The 21606-nt window shown below is 49.1% G+C and overlaps 1 protein-coding gene across 1 annotated transcript in view; it reads left to right on the forward strand.

Annotated features, from left to right (window-relative positions):
- The first annotated feature begins 8803 nt into the window (after window positions 1–8803).
- LOC133360061 (IgGFc-binding protein-like) overlaps window positions 8804–21606 on the forward strand; it is an 81546-nt gene continuing 68743 nt past the window's right edge. The window contains exons 1-3 of the mRNA XM_061578645.1: window positions 8804–8957; window positions 15213–15329; window positions 20653–20888. Of these exons, the coding sequence (XP_061434629.1) occupies window positions 15222–15329; window positions 20653–20888 (344 nt within the window). The 5' untranslated portion in view covers window positions 8804–8957; window positions 15213–15221. The remainder of the gene's footprint in view (window positions 8958–15212; window positions 15330–20652; window positions 20889–21606) is intronic.

Raw genomic sequence — 21606 nt, forward strand, 5'->3', positions numbered from 1 at the left:
GGTGTGAACACCACAGCAAGAAAATGTTATTGCCACGTGACTTTACCGAAAGAACCAAGAGTATGGATCCTTGCAGTCACGAAAACTTCAAATCTAGTTGTAAATATTGTGGCTTTGCTCTCCAACACATCGGCGTGCTGCACGAGTAACGAATTGGCTTGACGAGACGTCGCTGGACTCACTGGTACAGGCAGTCCCCGACTTACGACGGAGATGCGTTACGACGACCCCATCGTAAGTCAAAAATGTCGTAAGTCGAAGATGGCCTAGCCTACCCAGGAGTCTTAAAGAATGGGGATAATTTAGCAAAACAGAGCAATTTACAGTACCGTACTGTATAAACTGTATATTGTACGTATTTATTAATTACAATACTGTATTGCACAGTAAAATGTGAAGTAAAAAAAAGGTTAATTCTTAGCCTACCTATATGAACTGCAATTTAATAGAAAGTTTTTTTAGGAAACAATCCTATCTGCTATAAAAACTTTTAACATGCATTGAACGTATCGTATCGTGGTAACCCTAAAATGAAATCGCTAAAGCTACGTATTATACATGCATTGCACGTAATGTATATTGTCTGTACTCACCAAGATTCTGTCCGCTAACACCGAGACAACTTAACTCTGTCGACCGCTGGTGAGAGTGAGAGGCATCACCACACAAGGCGGGAGATGCGTACATCCCGGCAGCGTCCCAATGTGCAGCATCGTACCTCGTACGCTGCTTCGTTTGCCTGCCACGCGAACTTTAAAATATTTTACAATTTTGTCATATCGCTTTCGTAAGATCGAAATATCGTAAGTCAGAACATCGTAACTCGGGGACTACCTGTATTTTTTTTTGACGTTGGTCTAGGAGATGGCGGTGTGCTTCCCATAGTGGAAGAGGAGGCTCAAAGTTATTTGTGGGTGACTTGATGCCTGCGGGCCCACGAGGGGATGAGCCAGTGGACTCGGGTGGTGGCTCGGATGGAGGGGAGCCCCGACTCCGTCGGCTGCGCCTCCTGCCCGGTTGACGGACAAGGAGCGCCGTCGCTGATGCCCCCCTCATTGCGGCAGCAGCAGATATCACCGGGGACCCGCGGGAGGTGGTGGCGGCGGTCCGTGGATGGGCCGGGCCCAGGAGAGAGATGGCGATTCCGCGACGGGGGTCGCTGCGGCCGACCCGGCCACATCGCGCGGGGTTGCAAGAGCGACCCGCTGCAAGCGACAAAGACGGCGTCCAACTCTCCATCAACTACCGCGGCACTTCAACACCAGGCGAATCGTGACACCTCAGACAGACGGCTAAAACAATAACCTCATTCATTGAGGGACTCATCGTCACTCACAGCGTCCATCACCATGTCGCATGTACCATCTAAATCGACGAGCGTCGGGGGTAACGAGGTCGCGAAATCTCCTAAAGAAGGTCGGGACTCGCTTTTCAACCGGTGGCCCGAGTTGGGCAACCAGTGGAAGAAGCTGTCTTGGAGGGTTCTAGCGGCAGCCACGGGAACCTCTGTGGTCATGGGTTCAGTGGGCGGAGTGGCGGTACGCTTATAATTTATTGATACTGGAGCGTCGGCTACTATTATTAACGTCGGTACGAACAGGTATATGGTGGCAAACGGCGCTAAGGGGCCGTCCATAAATGACGTCACGCGATTTTGGACGATTTTTTATCCCCCCCCCCACCCCTTTGTCACACGACGTCACAAAAAGTCAGACCCCCCCTCAAATATGACGTCACAAATCGCTTTAAACTATTGTCATTGTAGTGCGTATTTAATGTGGCGCTGCACTCTGATGTTGTAGGAGAAAACATTGATTAAAAAGTCTATTTCAATAAGTAGAACGTGTTGTGTATATTTATTTAAAGTTGCGCATTTTGATGTGACGTCACATTTCTCAACCCCCCCCCCCCCTCGTCACACATCGTCACAAATGTCTGACCCCCCCCCCGAGGTGCGTGACGTCATTTATGGACGGCCCCTAACATGGGAATTATGGGAAAAGTCGTTGCACAAGTGCAAATTGGGGAACTCGCCTTGACGGGACTCACTTTAGTTTCAACTATGCTAGCGGCCCCATGCGTGCTGGGAACCGACTTTTAAAACAATTGCCGTTGCGTATACTCACTGATTGATGCTGCATTGAAACGCCGTCCGCAACTCGCATTTTTTTTCTAAAACCAACAGAAAAATATTCCGAGACGGGCATGACAGTGCAGGCATTGGTGAGTGAATCTGTGAATATACCTCCAAGCGCGCAAATGTTAATACCATTGAGATACCGCAAATAAATAACTAATACGCGCACCGAGTGGTCGCTTTTGATTGCTCCATTGCATGCGACGACTCGCAGATTGATGTTAGCAGCAGCACAGACAGTCATAAGAGCGGACCAAAAGCCGTTCTTACAGATGTAGTGTAATAACGCTGGCTGCTGACGGAAAAGTGGTACTGACAGCAGAGGGCAGTATACACACGTCAGCAGAGGGAGTATATATGTACAGGGGTGAGGAGAACTAAAGAGAAGCTCAGGAAGGGGTCCATCTGGAAGCCCGGGAACCTGCTAGTAGGTTCCAGAAAGGGGGTGTGGCGAGGGCGGAGCGAGGCCACGCCAGGAGGATAAAAGGGGGCCTGGGGCGAGAGCTCGGGGCTGTTGCTGGAAGTGGATCCCCCTCGCTGCGTCGCTGTTCGTCACCTTCGTCGCTGCCGTCTTGACCACCCTTAGACATCGCTGGCTAGACATCCTGCCAACTGTACTAGCTAGATACTGCCGTCAAAAGAGACGGATGTGTGACTAGTGTGTAAGCACGTAGGGTGTCTGTACTTCCCTGACGTGTGGAATAAAGAAGGTGCCTTAACGAACCCTGTCTCCGAAGTGAGTCACTCCACGTATTGAATGTCGGGGAGCAACCGATTGCGGTGCAAGCAGGGACCGTATTATTGCACGCAGGACCTGTAATTATGGAGACGGTGGACCCAACAGAAACTGTAATAGCAGGAGTCGCTGTCGATGTTTCGTCAGCCGAGGAGAGTTGGATCAATACATTGTGGAGTGAGAATGCTGAACTGTCCGAAGAGCAAAGCGGCCAAGATAACTGCTCCTGCAATTCTCCAATTTATTCAGCAGGGGGCAGTATGACACAGGGCGATATAAGCCTTGCTGAATATCACATCGACACACGAGATTCTCCCCCTATTCGGAAAAATTAATATCGTATGAGCCCCGTCGAAAAATCACACGTACAGTTGGTTGGTAGATGAGATGTTAGCGGCGAACATGATTTCTCCATTTACCTTCCCTTGTGGAGCTACTGTGGTCCTTGTGAAAAAGCCAGATGGCAGTTTGAGATTTTGTGTTGATTTCCGCCGCCTAAATAAGGTCACGTTGGCTGATGCATATCCGCTCCCGCACATTGACGACTCATTAGACGCATTGTCAGGGGCAAAACATTTTTCTACGTCGGACTTATTCTCAGGACTCTGGCAACTCCCCTTGGACAGCGCCTCGAGGGCCAAAACGGCATTTCGTACACCTCAGGGGTTGTATGAGTTTAATTGCCTTCCGATGGGCTTACAATTTGCCCCGGCCACATTCCAAAGGCTCATGGAACTGGGGCTAAAGTGGGAGTCATGGCTCATATACTTGGATGGAGTCATCGTGTTCGGTTGCTCGTCTGATGAACAGCCGCAACGGTTGCGCATGGTGCTGCCTAGGGTACGCTCAGCCAACTTAAAATTAAAACCGTCCAAATGTCATTTGATGCAAACGTCGGTGCAATATTTGAGGCATGTGGTAAGCGTGTCGGGTGTTGCTACTGATCCCGAGAAAACTGCGTGTGTGCAAAATTGTCCAACCCCTAATTCAGTGAGTAATGTACACAGTTTTGTCGGGTTCACGTCTTGTTATCGGCGATTTTTTTCCGAATTTCGCCACAATCACGAAGCCCCTGCATATGTTAAATAAGAACCAAACATTTCATTGGGGGATGGAGGAAGAAACAGCCTTTGTCAGGCTGCGCGATCGGCTCACGGATGCTCCGCCCTTAGCATACCCAGACTTCCCCCTGCCCTTCATCTTCGACGCCAGTGATCTCGGCATAGGAGCTGTTCTGTCAGCTGAAGGACAGGGTTGAAGTCATACTCGCTTACGGTAGTCGCGTTCTATCACTGGCGGACTCGCAGAGAATTGCTGGCGGTTGTGTACTTTGTCCAACTATACAGACCCCATAACAATAGGGTTTACTCTTTCTGGCAAAAAAGCAGGTGTCAAGATGTTAAAACACCAAACGAATCCTTATTCAAGGGATCCTGTCTTCATTAATCACACGTACTTGTGGTGAACATGCAAACAAAAAACATGCTCTTTTTATTTGCCATAAAGGGTAAAACCTATTGCTATATTTTAATACTGACAAGAAAGGTCCCGTATTGTAGCTGCTCACCCCGAGCTACAAATGCCCTGATATTGGCACTATCTTTGTGCTGTTCGCCTTTTGGCGTTCTCTGGTCTAACACTTTGAGACTAGGCCCTAAATAAAGTTGTCCCTGGTGTGGACCAATCCGTTTCAACGACAATGCATCATATTACAAGTACGTGTGGTTAATGCAGACAGGATTCCTTGAATACGATTTCTGTTTGGTGTTTTAACATATTGACACCTGTTTTTTTGCTAGAAAGGGTAAAACCTATTGTTATAATTTAATACTGTCAAGAAAGGTCCATATCACTGCCCATAGACTCAACACTGCAGATAGATTCAACACCACCACGACTGAAAACCGCCCATAGGCTCAAAACTGCCCATAGACAATACTGCCGATCAACACTGACAACAGTCAACACTGCCCATAGTCTCAATGCTGCCCATAGACTCAAAATCGCCCATAGTCAACAGCGCCCATAGATTAAATACCATGGATAGACGCAACGCTGCCCTTAGAATCAACACTGCACATTGACTCTACACCGACCATAGAGTCAACACCGCACATTGACTCAAAACACTACCCATAGACGAGCACTGCCATGAAAATCAACACTGGGGTGCCATGGTGGAGAGATGTTAACTACCTCGCCTGGTATACAGGACGTGGGTTCGATCCCGACCCTGACGCCTGGATATTTGGAGTTTGCATCTTCTCCCTGTGATGACGTGGATTTCCTCCAAGTCCTCTGATTTTTATCTTTAAGTTTAGAATCAACATCACACGTTTAGATTATTTGACCGCCATAAATTTACACCTGATGATAAGCCACTTAGTTGAGCTATCATTTGTGGTTACGTCGCTTCGGAAAAGGAGCTGCATAGCTCAATGGGCCTAACCTGGTAAAAAAAATTTATATGGAGTTTAGCTGACAGTTTACTGCATATAGACTAAACGCTGCCCATTGACTCAACGCTGCCCTTAGACTCAACACTGCACATAGACCCAACTCTGCTCATATACTCAACGCTGCCCAAAGACTCAGCACTGCCCATAGACTCAACACTGCCCATAGACTAAGCACTGCCCATAAACAAAAAACTGCCCATAGACTCAGCACTGCCCATAGACTCAACACTGCCCATAGACTAAGCACTGCCCATAAACAAAAAACTGCCCATAGACTCAGCACTGCCCATAGACTCAACACTGCCCATAGACTAAGCACTGCCCATAAACTAAAAACTGCCCATAGACTCAACACTGCCCATAGACTCAACACTGCCCATTAACTGACACTCCCCATAGACTCAACACTACCCATAGATAATTGGTTCTTTACCCTTCTATCTGGCAACAAAACTGACACCTTTTTGCAAGGAGTCATGTTTGCATAGACCGCAATACCTGCAGTCATAATACAAACAAAAGAACATAACTCTGATAATGTGCACTGTCCTTGAAGTTGATTGGTCCACACCCGAGACAGCTTTCCTTCGAGCCTAGTCTCATATGGGTTGGACCAGATGACGCCAAAAGGCGCACTACCCATAGACTCAGCACTGCCCATAGACTCAACACTGCCCATAGACTCAACACTACCCATAGACTCAACGCTGCCCATAGACTCAACACTACCCATATACTCAGCACTGCCCATAGACTCAACACTGCCCATAGACTCAACACTACCCATAGACTCAGCACTGCCCATAGACTCAACACTACCCATAGACTCAGCACTACCCATAGACTCAGCACTGCCCATAGACTCAACACTGCCCATAGACTCAACACTACCCATAGACTCAACGCTGCCCATAGACACCAACACTACCCATAGACTCAACACTGCCCATAGACTCAACACTGCCCATAGACTCAACACTGCCCATGGACTCAACACTGCCCATAGACTCAGCACTGCCCCCGTGCATTGAGCAGTCCCCCTCCTTCCGTCCCTTTCTTAGAGCCTCACTTTTTCTCGATCGCCCGTTCCCTCTTCCCTCCCCTCGTCCCATCAACTCATTCCAGGCCCTCATCCCACACCTCTTCGTAACCCCCTAAGTGCCCCTCTGTCACGGTCATTCGCACCTTACCCTCTGTACACTCCATCTAAATCATTCTGTCGCACTGTCACCACTTCATTGTTTAAACGATGTCAAGCGCCTTGAGTCAAGGTGCTCCACATCGCATAAGGGGCCGTCCATAAATGACGTCACGCGATTTTGGATGAATTTTGACCCCCCTACCTCCATTGTCACACGGCGTCACAAACAGTCAGACCCCCCCCTCAAATATGACGTCACAAAGCTCTGCCCTCCCCCCAAATAAAACATGCTTCAAATCGCTTTAAACTATTGTCATTGTAGTGCGTATTTAATGTGGCGCTGTACTCTGATGTTGTAGGATAAAACATTTATTAAACAGTCTATTTAATTAAATAGAACGTGTTGTCTATATTTATTTAAAGTTGCGCATTTTTACGTGACGTTACATTTCTGAAATCCCACCCCCCTCGTCACACATCGTCACAAATGTCTGACCCCCCCCCCCTAGGTGCGTGACGTCATTTATGGATGGCCCCTAAGATTGTCTCAGCAGCCAAAGTCGCGCTTGCTTGCCACACCCGTGTTGATTCTCGTTTCTGACATATTTGTGCAAATGTTGAAATGCCTTTATCCATGTTTCTGCCTGTTTGTTTTTTCACTCTCTTCCTCTTTTTTTTGCGTTTGCTTTTGTCGCCCAGGTCTTCATTCAAGGGAATTGTTAACTCTCTTCAACTCTGAGTTACCTTTGCCACTCGCGAAATATAACAAGTACAAAAAATAATGCCTTCTGCGCTGAAATAGCCAAAGTGAACGGTTGGTGATAAATCAGCCAAGGGAAGGAAGAAAAAATACAGCGAGCCACCCCGCCCCAGGGCGCCACGGTGCCGAGGAGATGTTAACTACCTCGCCTGGTATACAGGAGGTCGTGGGTTCGATCCCGATCCTGACGCCTGCTGCTGTATATTTGGAGTCTGCGTCTCTCTCTCCCCGTGGTCGCGTGGATTTTTCTGCGGTATCCTCCGGTTGTTTCCCTTCACATTTAGCGTCAACGTCACGCGTTTAGTGTTTTTGGCTGCCTTACACTTCCACATGATGATGATGAGAAGTCACTTCGTCGAGCTAGCATTTGTGATGGCCAGGTCGCTTCTGATAAAGAGCCACACGACTCAGTGGGACCCTACCTGGTCAAATAAAAAAACACTTTTGTTTAAGCAAAACTAATCGGGCCCTCTAAACACGTGCGTGCGTGCGTGTGAGTGTGTGGTTGGAGGCCAACACCAGTGACGATTATCTGAACCGGTCCTGCCCCCCCCCCTAAGTCGATTCAGTCTTGATTGAGTACCTGGTGCCGTGTGTAATTATATGCCACTAGGGAGACAAAAGCTGTAGTTCTGGCCACACACCCCCTTCACGAGCCCTGCCGGCCTTCATAGGCGCTCGCTAACATCACTTGCCTCAAGTGTCTGTTAATGCTATACAGGGAATCTCTGTCTTTGTAACAGCAATTGCTCCTACTGTCTGTCAATGATATATGCGAGATGTTTGTTGTGTTAGTGTTGTATAGAGCGGGGAGCACAGGTGGTGCATCTGCTGACCATCTCGGGCAGTCAACCCACGGCACCTGATGAGTACATCATCATGCACCGTTCCAGCCTTCATAGGTGCTCGCAAACAGAACATGCCCCAGGAGTCTGTTTAAGGCTATATGGGGGATCTCTGTCTTATGTTTGGTGGAGCGCGAGGCTATGGAGACTCCCGCACACAAACACCTTCGAATAGTCAGTGGCAGAGGTGATGGCACGGTTCAGAAATCAAGAGACAACGCCCTCTTCTTCTTCTTTCGTACGACTGAACCCAAGGTCACTGAGCGCTTGGGTTCAATTTCGAGCTTTTCCAAGGGCACGTGTTTCTGTTTCAGAGCCGTCAAAGCCTACACGGAGCTATTTCTCTGCGGTTGTTGTTGTTGTCGTTTGTGTGTTCGTCAATGAAAACCCCCAAAGATTTCGTAAACATAAAAATTCCATTGTCCGTCCTGCCTATTGCTCCACCACGGGCAATGTGGGGGACCACCTTAGCCCTGTACACACCTTTTAACTAAACACAGGTATAATACCTCTCTAGGAGTGAATAATGACTACACATGCTCACCCCCGCCGCACCTCACCACTCGCTATGTAATGAGGAAGCAATCACGTTAGATGTACAATGTCACATTCCGGGGAAACAAAGAGTGTTTGATTTTGGTGACAAGGTTAAAATTCTTGCATTATTCAACCTCCCTGACCCCGACCGCCCGTGCCTCGGCCACCTTTAGGAAAGTCAAGAAAAGCTGAATGCAGTGTTGATGATGGTGGTGAGGATGGTGAGTCTGTTGGTATAAATATTGGGGCAGAGGACTGAGTTTAGCAGCGAGGCAGGCGAAGGGTCTCTGTCTGTCCGAAGGAAAAGAGATCTACTCCACACGCCGCGTGTGACAACACAAGGTCGGTATTGCACGCATCACAACACACATACACACGTGACCATCTATGATCCTCATGGCAGTACCCCGGGATACCAAATAATACAAAATGGCAGAGGCAATTAAATGTTTTATTTCTGGGACACTATTGTTTTCAGGGGTGTTACTTATCTCCGCGACTGGGGTACCAATCAATCCGACATCACTGCTACACTCCGCGATGTTGAAACGCAGCGAGGACGATGATTGCGCCGAAACCCTGAACGATCGTACGCACCGTAGCGGTGCATCGTGTACAGCTCGTCGAGATGAGTCGATTGCCGCATCGGCGACCATCAGCAGACTAAACATCACTGCATCACGGACTATGGTTCCCCGGAGTACTGCCGTAAGGTTCATATATAGTTATATATAAACTAGGACAAAGATCCCCTGTATAGCTTGAACAGAATGTTGGGGCAAGTGCTGTTAGCGAGTAGCACCTATGAAGGCAAACACACCACACGAGGGGGTGGGTGGTCAGCACCATGCCCGGCCGCCTTTATCTCTCCACTTCTGATGTTGTTTCCGCACTGCACCAGGTACTTATTTTAAGTCGACCTAGGGGAGGCCCCAGGACCGGTTCAGATAATTATCACCGGTGTTGGCCGTGAGCGGGAATCAAACTCGGGTCTCAGATGCAGAAAAGCTGGTCTCATACCTTCATCTCATCTCGCATAATGGGGTGTTAACCAGAACACCTCCTTCACATCATATTACACCCGTGTTGGCCTCCCTCCACTGGCTTCCAGTTTCACGTAGAATACAGTTTAAAATCCTATTGTTAACTTTCAAAGCAGTGAACCATCTTGCCCCAGCCTACATCACTGACATGCTGCACCCATATGTCCCCTCAAGGTCCCCATGATCTGGGGATGCAGATCTTCTCTGCATTCCCAGGTCGAGGTTTCGGTGTATATGGGTGGCTGAGCTTTTTCCCGTGTAGCCCCCAGGCTATGGAACGCTCTTCCACAAAATATCAGGATCTCTGAATCTGGATATTTAAAAAATGCACCTTAAAACCTATTCATGCGCTTCCGCTTATTAAATGTGTAGTTCTTTAAGTAAATCATTTTAAAAATGTATTCATAATATTATTTTTATGCTGAGTGTCTGCTGCTGCTGTGGCCTGTATAGCGCTTTGAGATCTTTGATGAAAGCGCGATATAAATGTAATTTTAACACGTAGGCTTTCGCGACCAATATTATTCATAATCAACGTTTTTGAGTTTAGATCGCGTTATTTATAAATGTGTCGTAACCTTCCACCACCCGACACGGCCAATCAGTAAAAAAGTGTCACGTTCACAAAAGACAAAGAGTTCACTGCTTTAGCCCACTGGTGTGTTGAAGCCACAACATTTACAATTTGAGTAGCACGACGTTTCGCTGGTAATTGCATCCAGCATCATCGGGCAATTCGCCAGAATGGTGAGGCTCTGCTGTGTCTCCCGTTCTTATATAAATCTAATTGTTGGCGTTATTGGGAGAGGCACAACGATTTCCGGACATGGGATTTTATCTTTGATTTTGGGGTGAAATTGTTCATTTCTGACATACGGAAAATTGGGGTTACGGATCGTTATGGGGAACCTAACCCTTCCGTAACCCGGGGACTGTCTGTATATACATACCCATGTATACATACGGCAGTCCTCGACTTAAGAACAGGTTCCGTTCCCGATAGCCGTTCGTAAGTCGAGCGGTTGGTAAGTTGGAACACAATAATGTACGACTGCATTTAAATGCACATAGGTCAGTGTTATGAGCTGTGTTACGGTTCACAGGGGGTGGACATAGCATGAAATCACTTGGGGAACTCAGATGTGCCGAGCGTAGTGAGGTAAAAATATTTTTTTTATTTTATAAATATTGACACCAGGGGTCGAGTGACCCCAAACATATATTTATAGGACAGCGAGAGGAGCCATGTTCTCGAAGGGATTCCTTTGTTATTGCCTTAAAAAAAACACACGCGCACGCATTCATAATAACACTCGGGATGTACACTGTTGGGGCGCCAAGGTGGAGAGATGTTAACTACCTCGCCTGGTATGCAGGAGCTCGTGGGTTCGACCCTGACGCCTGCTGCTGTATATGTAGAGTTTGCAAGTCTCTCTCCCTGTTGCCGCGTGGATTTTCTCCGGGTCCTCTGTTTTCCCCCCCTCACATTTAGAAACACGAGTTTATAGTATTTGACTGTTCGAAATGTCCAAGTGATAATCCACTTCGTTGAGCTATTATTTGTGATAGCCAGGTCGCATCTGAAAAATAACTATTTATAGCTCAGTGGGCCTTACCTGGTAAAAAAAAAGTTTCGTTTTTAATAAATCGGGTCCTGTATTTTTTGGTCACTACCTAAGTCTAATTTGTAGACTAATTTATGACGAGGCAGCGAGGAAAACCCCACTCTTAATCTCATATACACGTAACTTTTATAGTAATAAGTTTAAATACAAAACATCGGAACTGAGCTGGTAGCTACACTTTAGGCTGGTCTTGCATCTCAAAATTTCCGAAGGGAAAAACTTTGTTAAATACATATATATGTTATATATTTGAAAGTAAAATATGCTACATAATTAAACGGCACAAAATACCAAAAATACTTTTTTTAATCGTTAAAGCGTTAATACGGCCTATAAAGAAAGAAAGTTCCTATCACTATGAAGTCATTGATTTCGACAGCAATTGAATCAAACGCATTTTTTGTAACACACAGCATCAAAACGGGGAGTTCACTGTGTCCGGCTTCCGTTCTTGAGACCCGTTCGTAAGTCGCACGGTCCATAAGTTGGAACGCTGCAATGGACTGCTGCATTTAAATGCACGTGCAGTCAAGGGTTATATAATGTGTTACAGTTCAACGAAAAAGGGAAGCACTACCAAACTCATAAATAATAAGAAATATTGTACATTGGCATGTAATCATGAAATAAATGTTGTAGAGTAAATACAAAATAAAAAAAGTAACATGACTAGAAAAAAATAAATCAGTTTTAATTTCACTTACCTTGAGTCCCGATGCTGGCTTGCTTGTCGGAAGGGGCACGCAATGAGTCAACACACACGGGGCACGCGCGGACGCACACAAGACAAAGATGCACACAAAGACACAACAACCGCCATTCGCCACGAAGTGGCGGTAACGTCACCACGACAAAGACACGCACACAAAGGCGCACACGCACACACACTCAAAGATCCCCCATGTAGCTACCATAGACTGTAGGGGCAAGTGCTGTTAGCGAGCAGCGCCTATGAAGGCCGGCACGGCACAAACGGGGGTGGGTGGCCAGCACCACGCCCGACCGCCTTTGTCTCCCCAGTGGCGATGTTTATACACCGCAACAGGTCCTCATTTGAGGCTGATTCGACCTAGGGGAGGCACAGGTACTGGTTCAGATAATCGTCACTGGGTGTTGGCCGTGAGCGGGAATCAAACTCGGGTAGCCAAGTTCGTAGTGCAGTGTGCTGACCGATACACTGCCGCTCACTCCCCCGCAGCCATATATGCATATATACTCTTTGGTTGTTTCGGTAAAGTCACGTAGGTATAAGAAATAAAATAAATTAAATCACGACGTTTCGGGCGCAACACAAGCGCCCGTCATCAGGTGGGACAACCACAGAAAGAAACAATTTATTTATACCTACGTGACTTTACCGAAAGAACCAAAGAGTAGGATTCCTGCAGTCACGAAAACTTCAAATCTAGATTCATATATGCACACGCACATACATATACACACGTACATACCCACACGCACATACACACTCACATACACACGCACATACACATACACACACGTACATACACACTCACATACACACACGCACATACACACTCACATACACACGCACATACACACTCACATACACACTCACATACACACTTGCACATACATACTCGCACCTACACACGCACATACACACTCACACACTCGCACATACACTCACATACACAACAACCGCCATTTGCCACTAAGTGGCGGTGACGTCACCACGACGCTTGTGCCAGGCCAAGTGCACCTTGAGGCCACGTGAAGTGTCGAACGCCCGCTGGCAGGAGGTCACGGGGCAGACCCAGGTGCCACGGGTCGACTGACCGAGATGACCGAGATGACTGGCTGATGCACCACCTGTGCCCCCTACTGAACCAACTTGCTGTGCTTTAGCCACCCGGCGCTCCGCTCGTTGTTGTGAGCGTCGCTCCTCCGCCCTCCGTTGTTGTTGGAGGGCGACTGCCTCCAACTGCCCAGTAGCGTCCTTCACGAGCCTCCTCCACAGAGGCCGATCTTGACACTGCTGGTACCAGTCATCGGCATGTCCACTCAGCTCCATGTCCTCCTGTACCACATCACTCCATCTCTTCTCTACCCCCTGGCGCGCCCGTTTAGCCCCCTCGATCCGGCCGAACAAAAGCTGTTTAGGCATGCGGTGGCTGGGCATGCGGGCTACATGACCCAGTCAACGCAGCCTTGCCTGCCCGAGGAGCTCACCGATGGGACTTTGCCCAGATCTTTCAAGGATTTGTGAGCTCCTCACACAATCCAGCCTGGTTAAACCCAGGATGGATCGTAGGCAGGCCAGCCTAAATGTTTTCAACCGGCGAAGATGCTCCATTAGGGGGGTCCACGTTTCGCAAGCGTAGAGAAGGGAAGGAATGACCGTGGCCGAGAAGACCTGAAGCTTCGTGCGGAGCGACAGACCAAGTAGCTTCCACACAGCGTTACGCAACCGATGAAAAGATATTGCCGCTCGACTGATTCGGAGTGAGACCTCTGCTGTTAAACTGGAGCCGGTCATAAGCACACTGCCCAGGTATGGGAAACTCTCCACTCTCTCCACAACTGCCCCATCACCGATTGGGAGTTGTGGGGGTGGAGTGTCCGATGGTACAAAATACCCAGGCAGGTGCTTAGTTTTGGTGGGGCTGATGGTAAGGCCCCCCCACCTCTTAGTGGCACGCTCCAGTCTCAGCAGCAGCGTCTCCAACTCCTCATCTGAATGAGCAGCTATTACCAAATCATCGGCATACATAACGTGGTTGATCAATAGGGAGCCATCCCTTGATCGCACCCGGGCGTCGATCAGCCTACCATTATATCTGTACCAAACGGAAATTCCCCCGGTACAGCTATTGAAGGCTTCACGAACTACGCGGTCAAAATAGATGTTAAATAATGTGGGAGCCAGAGGACATCCCTGCCGCACCCCATACACACGCACATACACACACACATACACACTCACACACACACTCACATACACACACATACACACTCATATACACACTCACATACACACACTGGCACATACACATGCACATACACACTGGCACATACACACGCACATACACACTGGCACATACACACGCACATACACACGCGCATACACACTGGCACATACACACGCACATACACTCACATACACACACACATACACACTCACATACACACTCGCAAATACATTCACACGCACATACATACATACACACTCGCATACACTCGCACGCACACACGCACATACACACACGCACATACACACGTACATACACACACGCACATACACACGTACATACACACACGCACATACACACTCACATACACACACACATACACACTCACATACACACACACATACACACTCACATACACACACATACACACTCACATACACACACACATACACACTCACATACACACACGTACATACACACACGCACATACACACTCACATACACACACGAACATACACACTCACATACACACACACATACACACTCACATACACACACGCATACACACTCACATACACACACACATACACACTCACATACACACACGAACATACACACTCACATACACACACATACACACTCACATACACACACACATACACACGCACATTTTACTTCGCGTGGGTAGTGCACGTCGCTGGAAGGGGTTTTATGGTCGACGGTCCAGGATAATGATGCAGTGGCAGCCGAGGATCGGAACGCATCCTGGAGGACATCCTCCTTGGGGACCGTGGAGATGGAGCGTTGACAGCAGTTCCCTGTGCCGGTGGCGAGGGGCGCCACGGTGGCTAGGAGATGTTGACTACCTCGCCTGGTGTGCAGGAGGTCGTGGGTTCGATCGCGACCCTGACGCCTGCTTCTGCTGCTGTATATTTTGAGTTTGCTTGTCTCTTGGTTGTCCACCCCTCGTTTGTTGTCCACCCCGCGCCCCTGCAGGAGTCCACCATGAGGCTGTGTCTGGCTCTGGCCGCACTTTTCCTGGCCCTGGGCACGACGAGTGGCTCCCACTTCCGCGGAGGAACCATCTCCTGGATTCATGGAGACGGCAATCAGGTCCGTGAGTGTGTGAGTGTCTGTGCGTGAGTGTGTGTGAGTGTGTGTAAGTGTGTGAGTGTCTGTGCGTGAGTGTGTGAGTGTCTGTGCGTGAGTGTGTGTGAGTGTGCGTAAGTGTGTGAGTGTCTGTGCGTGAGTGTGTGAGTGCGTGTGCGTGAGTGTGTGGGTGAGTGTGTGTGAGTGAGTGTCTGTGCGTGAGTGTGTGTGAGTGCAGTGTGAGTGTGTGTGAGTGTGCGTAAGTGTGTGAGTGTCTGTGCGTGAGTGTGTGAGTGTGTGGGTGAGTGTGTGAGTGTGTGAGTGTCTGTGCGTGAGTGTGTGCGAGTGCAGTGTGAGTGTGTGTAAGTGAGTGTGTGTGAGTGTGTGTGCGTGAGTGTAGCCTCTCCCCTCATGGCGTCTGTGACCACCACAGTGGCTAAACGGGGGCTCTGGACGGGTGCCAGGGGCTGGTAACCCCTCCACCTTCAATTAATTACCACGAAACTACGAATTAAACATAAATATGTAACTGATAAGCTTGTGCCGGAGGCCCCGGGGGGACAGGCGTCTATGACGTCTCCTGGCCAAACCCAATTGGCGGAGCCAGGTGACTGAATCCTTACCCTCGGGGCTCCTCCAGAAACAACAAAAAACCACTACATGTGGCCACGTGGAATGTTCGAACGCTCACTGTGGAGGAGAGGCTGCCACTCCTTTGTCAGGAGCTGGACCAGTACCGCCTGGATCTTTGTGGCATTCAGGAGGTCCGGTAGGGGGCACAGGTGGTGCATCAGCCAGTCATCTTGGCCATCTCAGTCAGTCGACCCGTGGCACCTGGGTCTGCCCCGTGACCTCCTGCCAGCGGGCGTTCGACACTTTACGTGGCCTCAAAGTGCACATGGCCTGGCACAAGCGTCGTGGTGATGTCACCGCCACTTAGTGGCGAATGGCGGTTGTTGTTGTTGTTGTGTGTTCGTGAGTGTGTGTGAGAGTGAGTGTATTGGGGAGCGGTGGTGCAACGGTTAGCGCTACGCTGCACTACAAACCCGGCGACCCAAGTTCGATTCCAGCTCATGGCCACCAACGCCAGTGAAAATGATCTGAACCGGTCCTGGGCATCCCCTACGTAGACTCAGCCTCAAATTAGTACCTGCTGCGTTGTGTAAACATCGCCACTCGGGAGACAAAGGCAGCCAGGCGTGGTGGTGGCCACCCACCCCCGCGTGTGTCGTGCCGGCCTTCATAGGTGCTGCTCGCTAACAGCACTCGCCCCAACAGTCTTTTAAAGCGATAGGGGGGATCTTTGTTTGTCACTGAGGGGAGCGGTAGTGCAGCGGTTAGCGCGCTGCGGTACGAACCCGGCGACCCGAGTTTGATTCTCCTTCCCGGCCGCCTACACCGGTGACGATTATCTGAACCGTTCCCGGGCCTCCCCTAGGTCGACTCAGCCTTAACTGAGTACCCGGTGTGGAGTCCAGGAAACGTCGCCACTGGGGGAGACAAAGGCGGCTGGGCGTGGTGCTGGCCACCCACCCCCTCCTGTGCCGTTCTAGCCTTCATAGGTGCTCGCTAACAGCACTTGTCCCCTACAGTCTGTTAAAGCTTTGCTGGGGCATCTTTGTATTTGTCTGTGGTGAGACAAAGGAGGCCACTCCACCCCCTTTTGCACCGGCCCTTTCCCCAACAACCTAAAGGGGCTACAACAGGGGATATCTTAGTCTGTGTTTGGTGCAGTGTATGGCTACGGAGACTCACACAAACATCTGCAATAGAGGTCGACCGAAATTCGGTTTCGGCCGAAAGTCGATTTTTAACTTTAGGTCTGGTTTCGGTTTCGGGCGAAACTGATATTGACTTTCGGTCGTCAACCGAAGATCTATTTTTGGAGTATAACGCTAGTGCTACGTCTCTCACTGCCTATCGGGCTAGGCAATCCTATGAGATAGGCTGCAAACACACACACGTCAGAAGCAGCAGCTTGGGAGCGAGGTTACAGCCGCAACGATGGTCTGCTAATGTCAACAGACGGCAGCCTGCATCTGGATCCGTGGGTGGAGTCTCTTTGACGGGACGACAACAAAGTGCTTCTGTTGTCTGTGTAATGTTCTTGAAGGAGACGGAGACTTCTTAGAGGCCACACGCTTTTATTCACCAATACTTACTACACCTAACACAAGGGGTATACGGTCCCCTTACCCGTTATCCTGAGGAGGTACAGCCTCCGACCCTGCACAGCTCACACTCACACTTCGCTCCTATTCTAAGGAGCTACAGACTCCGGACTTGCCGGCTATCTAATCTCCCTGCTAGCCCAGCATCCTCCGGCTGGGACCTAGGGGAGGCACACTGACCCGCTGCTGGCCCGGCGGGTCCCCGACCTCTGGTCGCTCGAGACCTTCGCCCTCACAAGGGCGGGAAGGCTGGGAGCCAGGGCCCTATCCAGGACCTATCTCCCCTGACCACTGGTTACACTGAGCCCCAGCCCTGACAAGGGCTGGAAGGCTTGGTCCAGGGTCCTAGCTGTCTTCGGCCGACTTGGGTCTTCGTGTAGCAGAACTGGCCAAGAGCTCTCAGCCCTCCGATTGGTCCTTCCCAATCTGGCGTTTGGATCCTACCTCACCCCATTTGTCCCTAACTGTTTGATTGAGCGGGAAAACCTTGTTTACTAATTGCTCTCTCACAGCTTACGAACAGCGAGTAGTTACCACTACTACATCTGTTCCCAGCCGCCTGCTCGCCTTGGCTTTATGTGTTGCGTTCGCTTCAGTCTACACGCGTGTTGATACCGAGATTCGAAGTCTGACAATATTGATATTCAGTTAGTTAATAGTTCCGTAGCGAATTAGTGATAACGAAATTACGAATCTGAGTGAAGTAGAAAATTAAAGTTAATGAACGGAGCAGTTAATCACCGTGAAGAATGTTGAAACACGCGGTGTGGGATTACTTCACTAAAGTCGATTCTGATGCAAGCAAGACGCAGCAGCAACCTGCTGGGCGAGAATGCGGACAAACTGTTGTTTCTTAACTACAACATTCGTTTGTTTGGATATAATTACTAAGTAACACCAAACGATTTTATATTTAGCGACTCTTACTGCAGGTTCTGAATGATTAGTTCTACATAAATTTTTCATTAAAGTAGCATTGCATCATGACATATTTCATAAATCTTGTGTTCGGTAACTTCGTTTATATATCTTTCTGTTTCGGTTTCGGTCGAAAGTGTAGTTAAACTTTCGGTTTCGGCCGAAAGTCAATATTTTACTTTCGATCTGGTTTCGATTTCAGCCGAAACCAGAAATTCTGTTTCGATCGGGCCTCTAATCTGCAAGCCATAAACGGTAGAGGTGACCGCATGGTTACGAGATCAAAGACTCTGAGCCAGAACCATTCATGTTAAGGCCCCATAAAATATCCAAGCACCTTCCTGGGTATTTAATACGAGCAATGGGGCACTTGCAGAGACCGTGCATTTCACATATCTGGGCAGTGTACTCATGGTAAGCTCGGGTTTGGCAGCAGAGGTTTAACTTCGAATCAATGAAGTGGCATTATATCTGGGGCGCCATGGTGACTAGGAGATGTTAACTACCTCACCTGATATACAGGAGGTCGTGTGTTCGATGCCGACCCTGACGCCTGCTGGGTCCTCGGGTTTTTTCCCTCCACATTTAGAAACACGCGTTTAAAGTATTTGGCTACTATACATTTCCACGTGATGATGATAAGCCACTTCGTTGAGCTAGAATTTGTGGACAGGTCGCTTCTGAAAAAGAGCTACATAGCTCAGTGGGCCTTACCTGGTAAAATAATAATAGTTTAGTTGAGTTTTTTCGTGAGTAACGCTGTATGGAAGCTTCCTGGCTTTGTCGCTCCGTGCGATTCCTGCATTTCTGCACCACGAGCCTACCCATGACCCAATCCGATTAATTGAGACTAACAACCCCAACTGGAACCCGCACATTGTATTTCAATCATATCCCTGTTTGTTTGGATTCTATGCAATTCTAGCAGTGTTGTAGCACTAATTGACCCAACCACCTTGATGTAAATTTATAGATGTCGCTCTACATTTGCATCGGCCATGCCAAGTAGCAAGTACATCTCTAATTGAATGTAAAGACCTCTGGTCCAAAATATGAATTCTGCTCAACATTGAACCACACATGGAAAACATTACTTACTCTGCTAAAAGCAGATAGTTCGTACGTCGCTACTATTTAACCGGTGAATGTGTAGTGGGTTCCCACGGAGACGTAGCTTAGAGGCAACACGGTTTATTGAAATATCGTAACACAAGGCTCTTTACCCCCGCTACCTGGGGAGGTATGGCCTCTGGGCTGTCGTGCCCTATCACTGGGGCTACGGGCTCCGAGTCCTCCGACTAAGAGTGGCCTAGGGGAGGCTATGCTGACCCGACCCAGCCAAGGTGCGGGTCTCGACCACTGGTCCGTGCTCGGCCCCGGCCCTTACAAGGACGTCGGTTCCCGGGGGTGCCAGGGTCCGAGCCTAGCCGGTCTTCATTCTTCGTCTTCAGAGCACTCCTCGAGCCGTCCTGAGGTCCGTCTTTTATACACCCCTCGAGGACTCTACGCCCCTGGCACCGCCCCCTTTCTGGAACCTTCCAGGGGGCTCTGGAATAACCCCCCAACCCCTCACCTGGGGTCGAGGGGAGAACTCGGCCTCTCAACGGTCCGGCTCTCTCTCTATATCAGGGTGGTACCCCCTATAGACCCGTGCCCGCAACTACATGTTTGTATACAGAGGGCGGCGTATGCCATGTTGTTCCGACGCTACAATGCATCTGTTTTAATTTTTTTTTACCTTTTACACCCCTCTCCTCAAGATGATATAAACGTACTTTACAAATAAATAATTATGTGTAAAACCGTTCGGAACATATTCTCCATTGGCCATTTTCTTCCTCTTCCCTCCCCTAGCCCCTCCACTCCCTCCCGTCCCTTTCCTGTAGCTCTTTCCTGACCCCCCCCCCACGTGCCTCTCTGGTTATGGAGACTCATTATTCATCGGCCCTCGCACTGCCCCTTGGCAACAAAATCACTCGGTTCTTGTAATCGCCTTTAAACTGTGTACAGCGCCATGAACGAAGGCGCTCTAGAAACACGTGAAGCTGGACTCGGCCTTCTCGATCATACTTGGGACTGTAAATCACTTCGATTGACGTCGTTTCGATATTCGTCGTCGCACCTTTCAGGAACGCACCCCCAGCGTAAACCGGGGTATCACTCCATATGTATTTATTTCCGAATAGAGGTTGCCACTCAGCAACCCCTACATCTACACAAAGCAGTAGCCGTACACGTCACACGCTGACTCTCCGCAGGTGAAGTTCAGCTACATGCTGGCTTGGCGCCGCTCGTCCATGACCCCTTGCACGGACGACGACATCGTGGCTGGGACGTACTTCTCCACGGGCGACCCGTGGCAATGCACCCAAGGCTGCAGCGAAAGCCGCACCATGAACATCGCGTGCATCGAGCAGAATACCAACTCGGACTGGATGGTGGGCAAGGGGACCTTCAACTTCACAGTCCCAGCCACGCAGCAGAGCATCATCAGGTGAGAGACACGTTGCTGATGATGATGATGATATCATCGATGTCCATGGTGACGATAATAACAATGGTTGTGACGTGGAGAGACAGGTGGCGGTGCCCTGATAAGAGAGGCGCGGTGGCTGTGTGAGGGTTGGGTCCCACGAGGGTTCTTTGCAAACCCCTCGAAAAGTAGTCCAGCCCACCTGAGCTCCCAGCACACAGCCATTCCACAGCACAGTTAACCCTTACGAAATACACTTGAATAATCAACACAACTAAACACAACGCAAAAACAATCACGTGATCTATACCACTCGCGTCGCCTGAAAGTCCCCCAACCGCACAATGGAGTTGTGACTCGGGATATTCTTCTTGGCCTCAGACCCCTGGGCTCTGTCACCGGTGTCTGTACACTGAGGCACTGGTAGACGGTGAACGTCCATGGAAACCCTGTTACTAATACACTTGCTGTATCAAACAATCTGCCCGTAACTCTAAAACCGTGTTACTAATACACTTCCTGTATCAAACAATCTGCCTGTAACTCTATAACCTGTTACTAATACACATCATGTATCAAACAATCTGCCTGTAACTCTATAACCTGTTATAATACACATCATGTATCAAACAATCTGCCTGTAACTCTGGAACCCTCTTGCTAATACACTTTCTGTATCAAACAATCCCCCTGCAAACTCCGAGCTGTGAAGTCACACCCTGGCTGCATCAAACACTGC

Source organism: Lethenteron reissneri, chromosome 67 (genome assembly GCF_015708825.2).
Source record: "Lethenteron reissneri isolate LAM-NWPU_2019-01 chromosome 67, ASM1570882v1, whole genome shotgun sequence".
NCBI lineage: Eukaryota > Metazoa > Chordata > Hyperoartia > Petromyzontiformes > Petromyzontidae > Lethenteron > Lethenteron reissneri.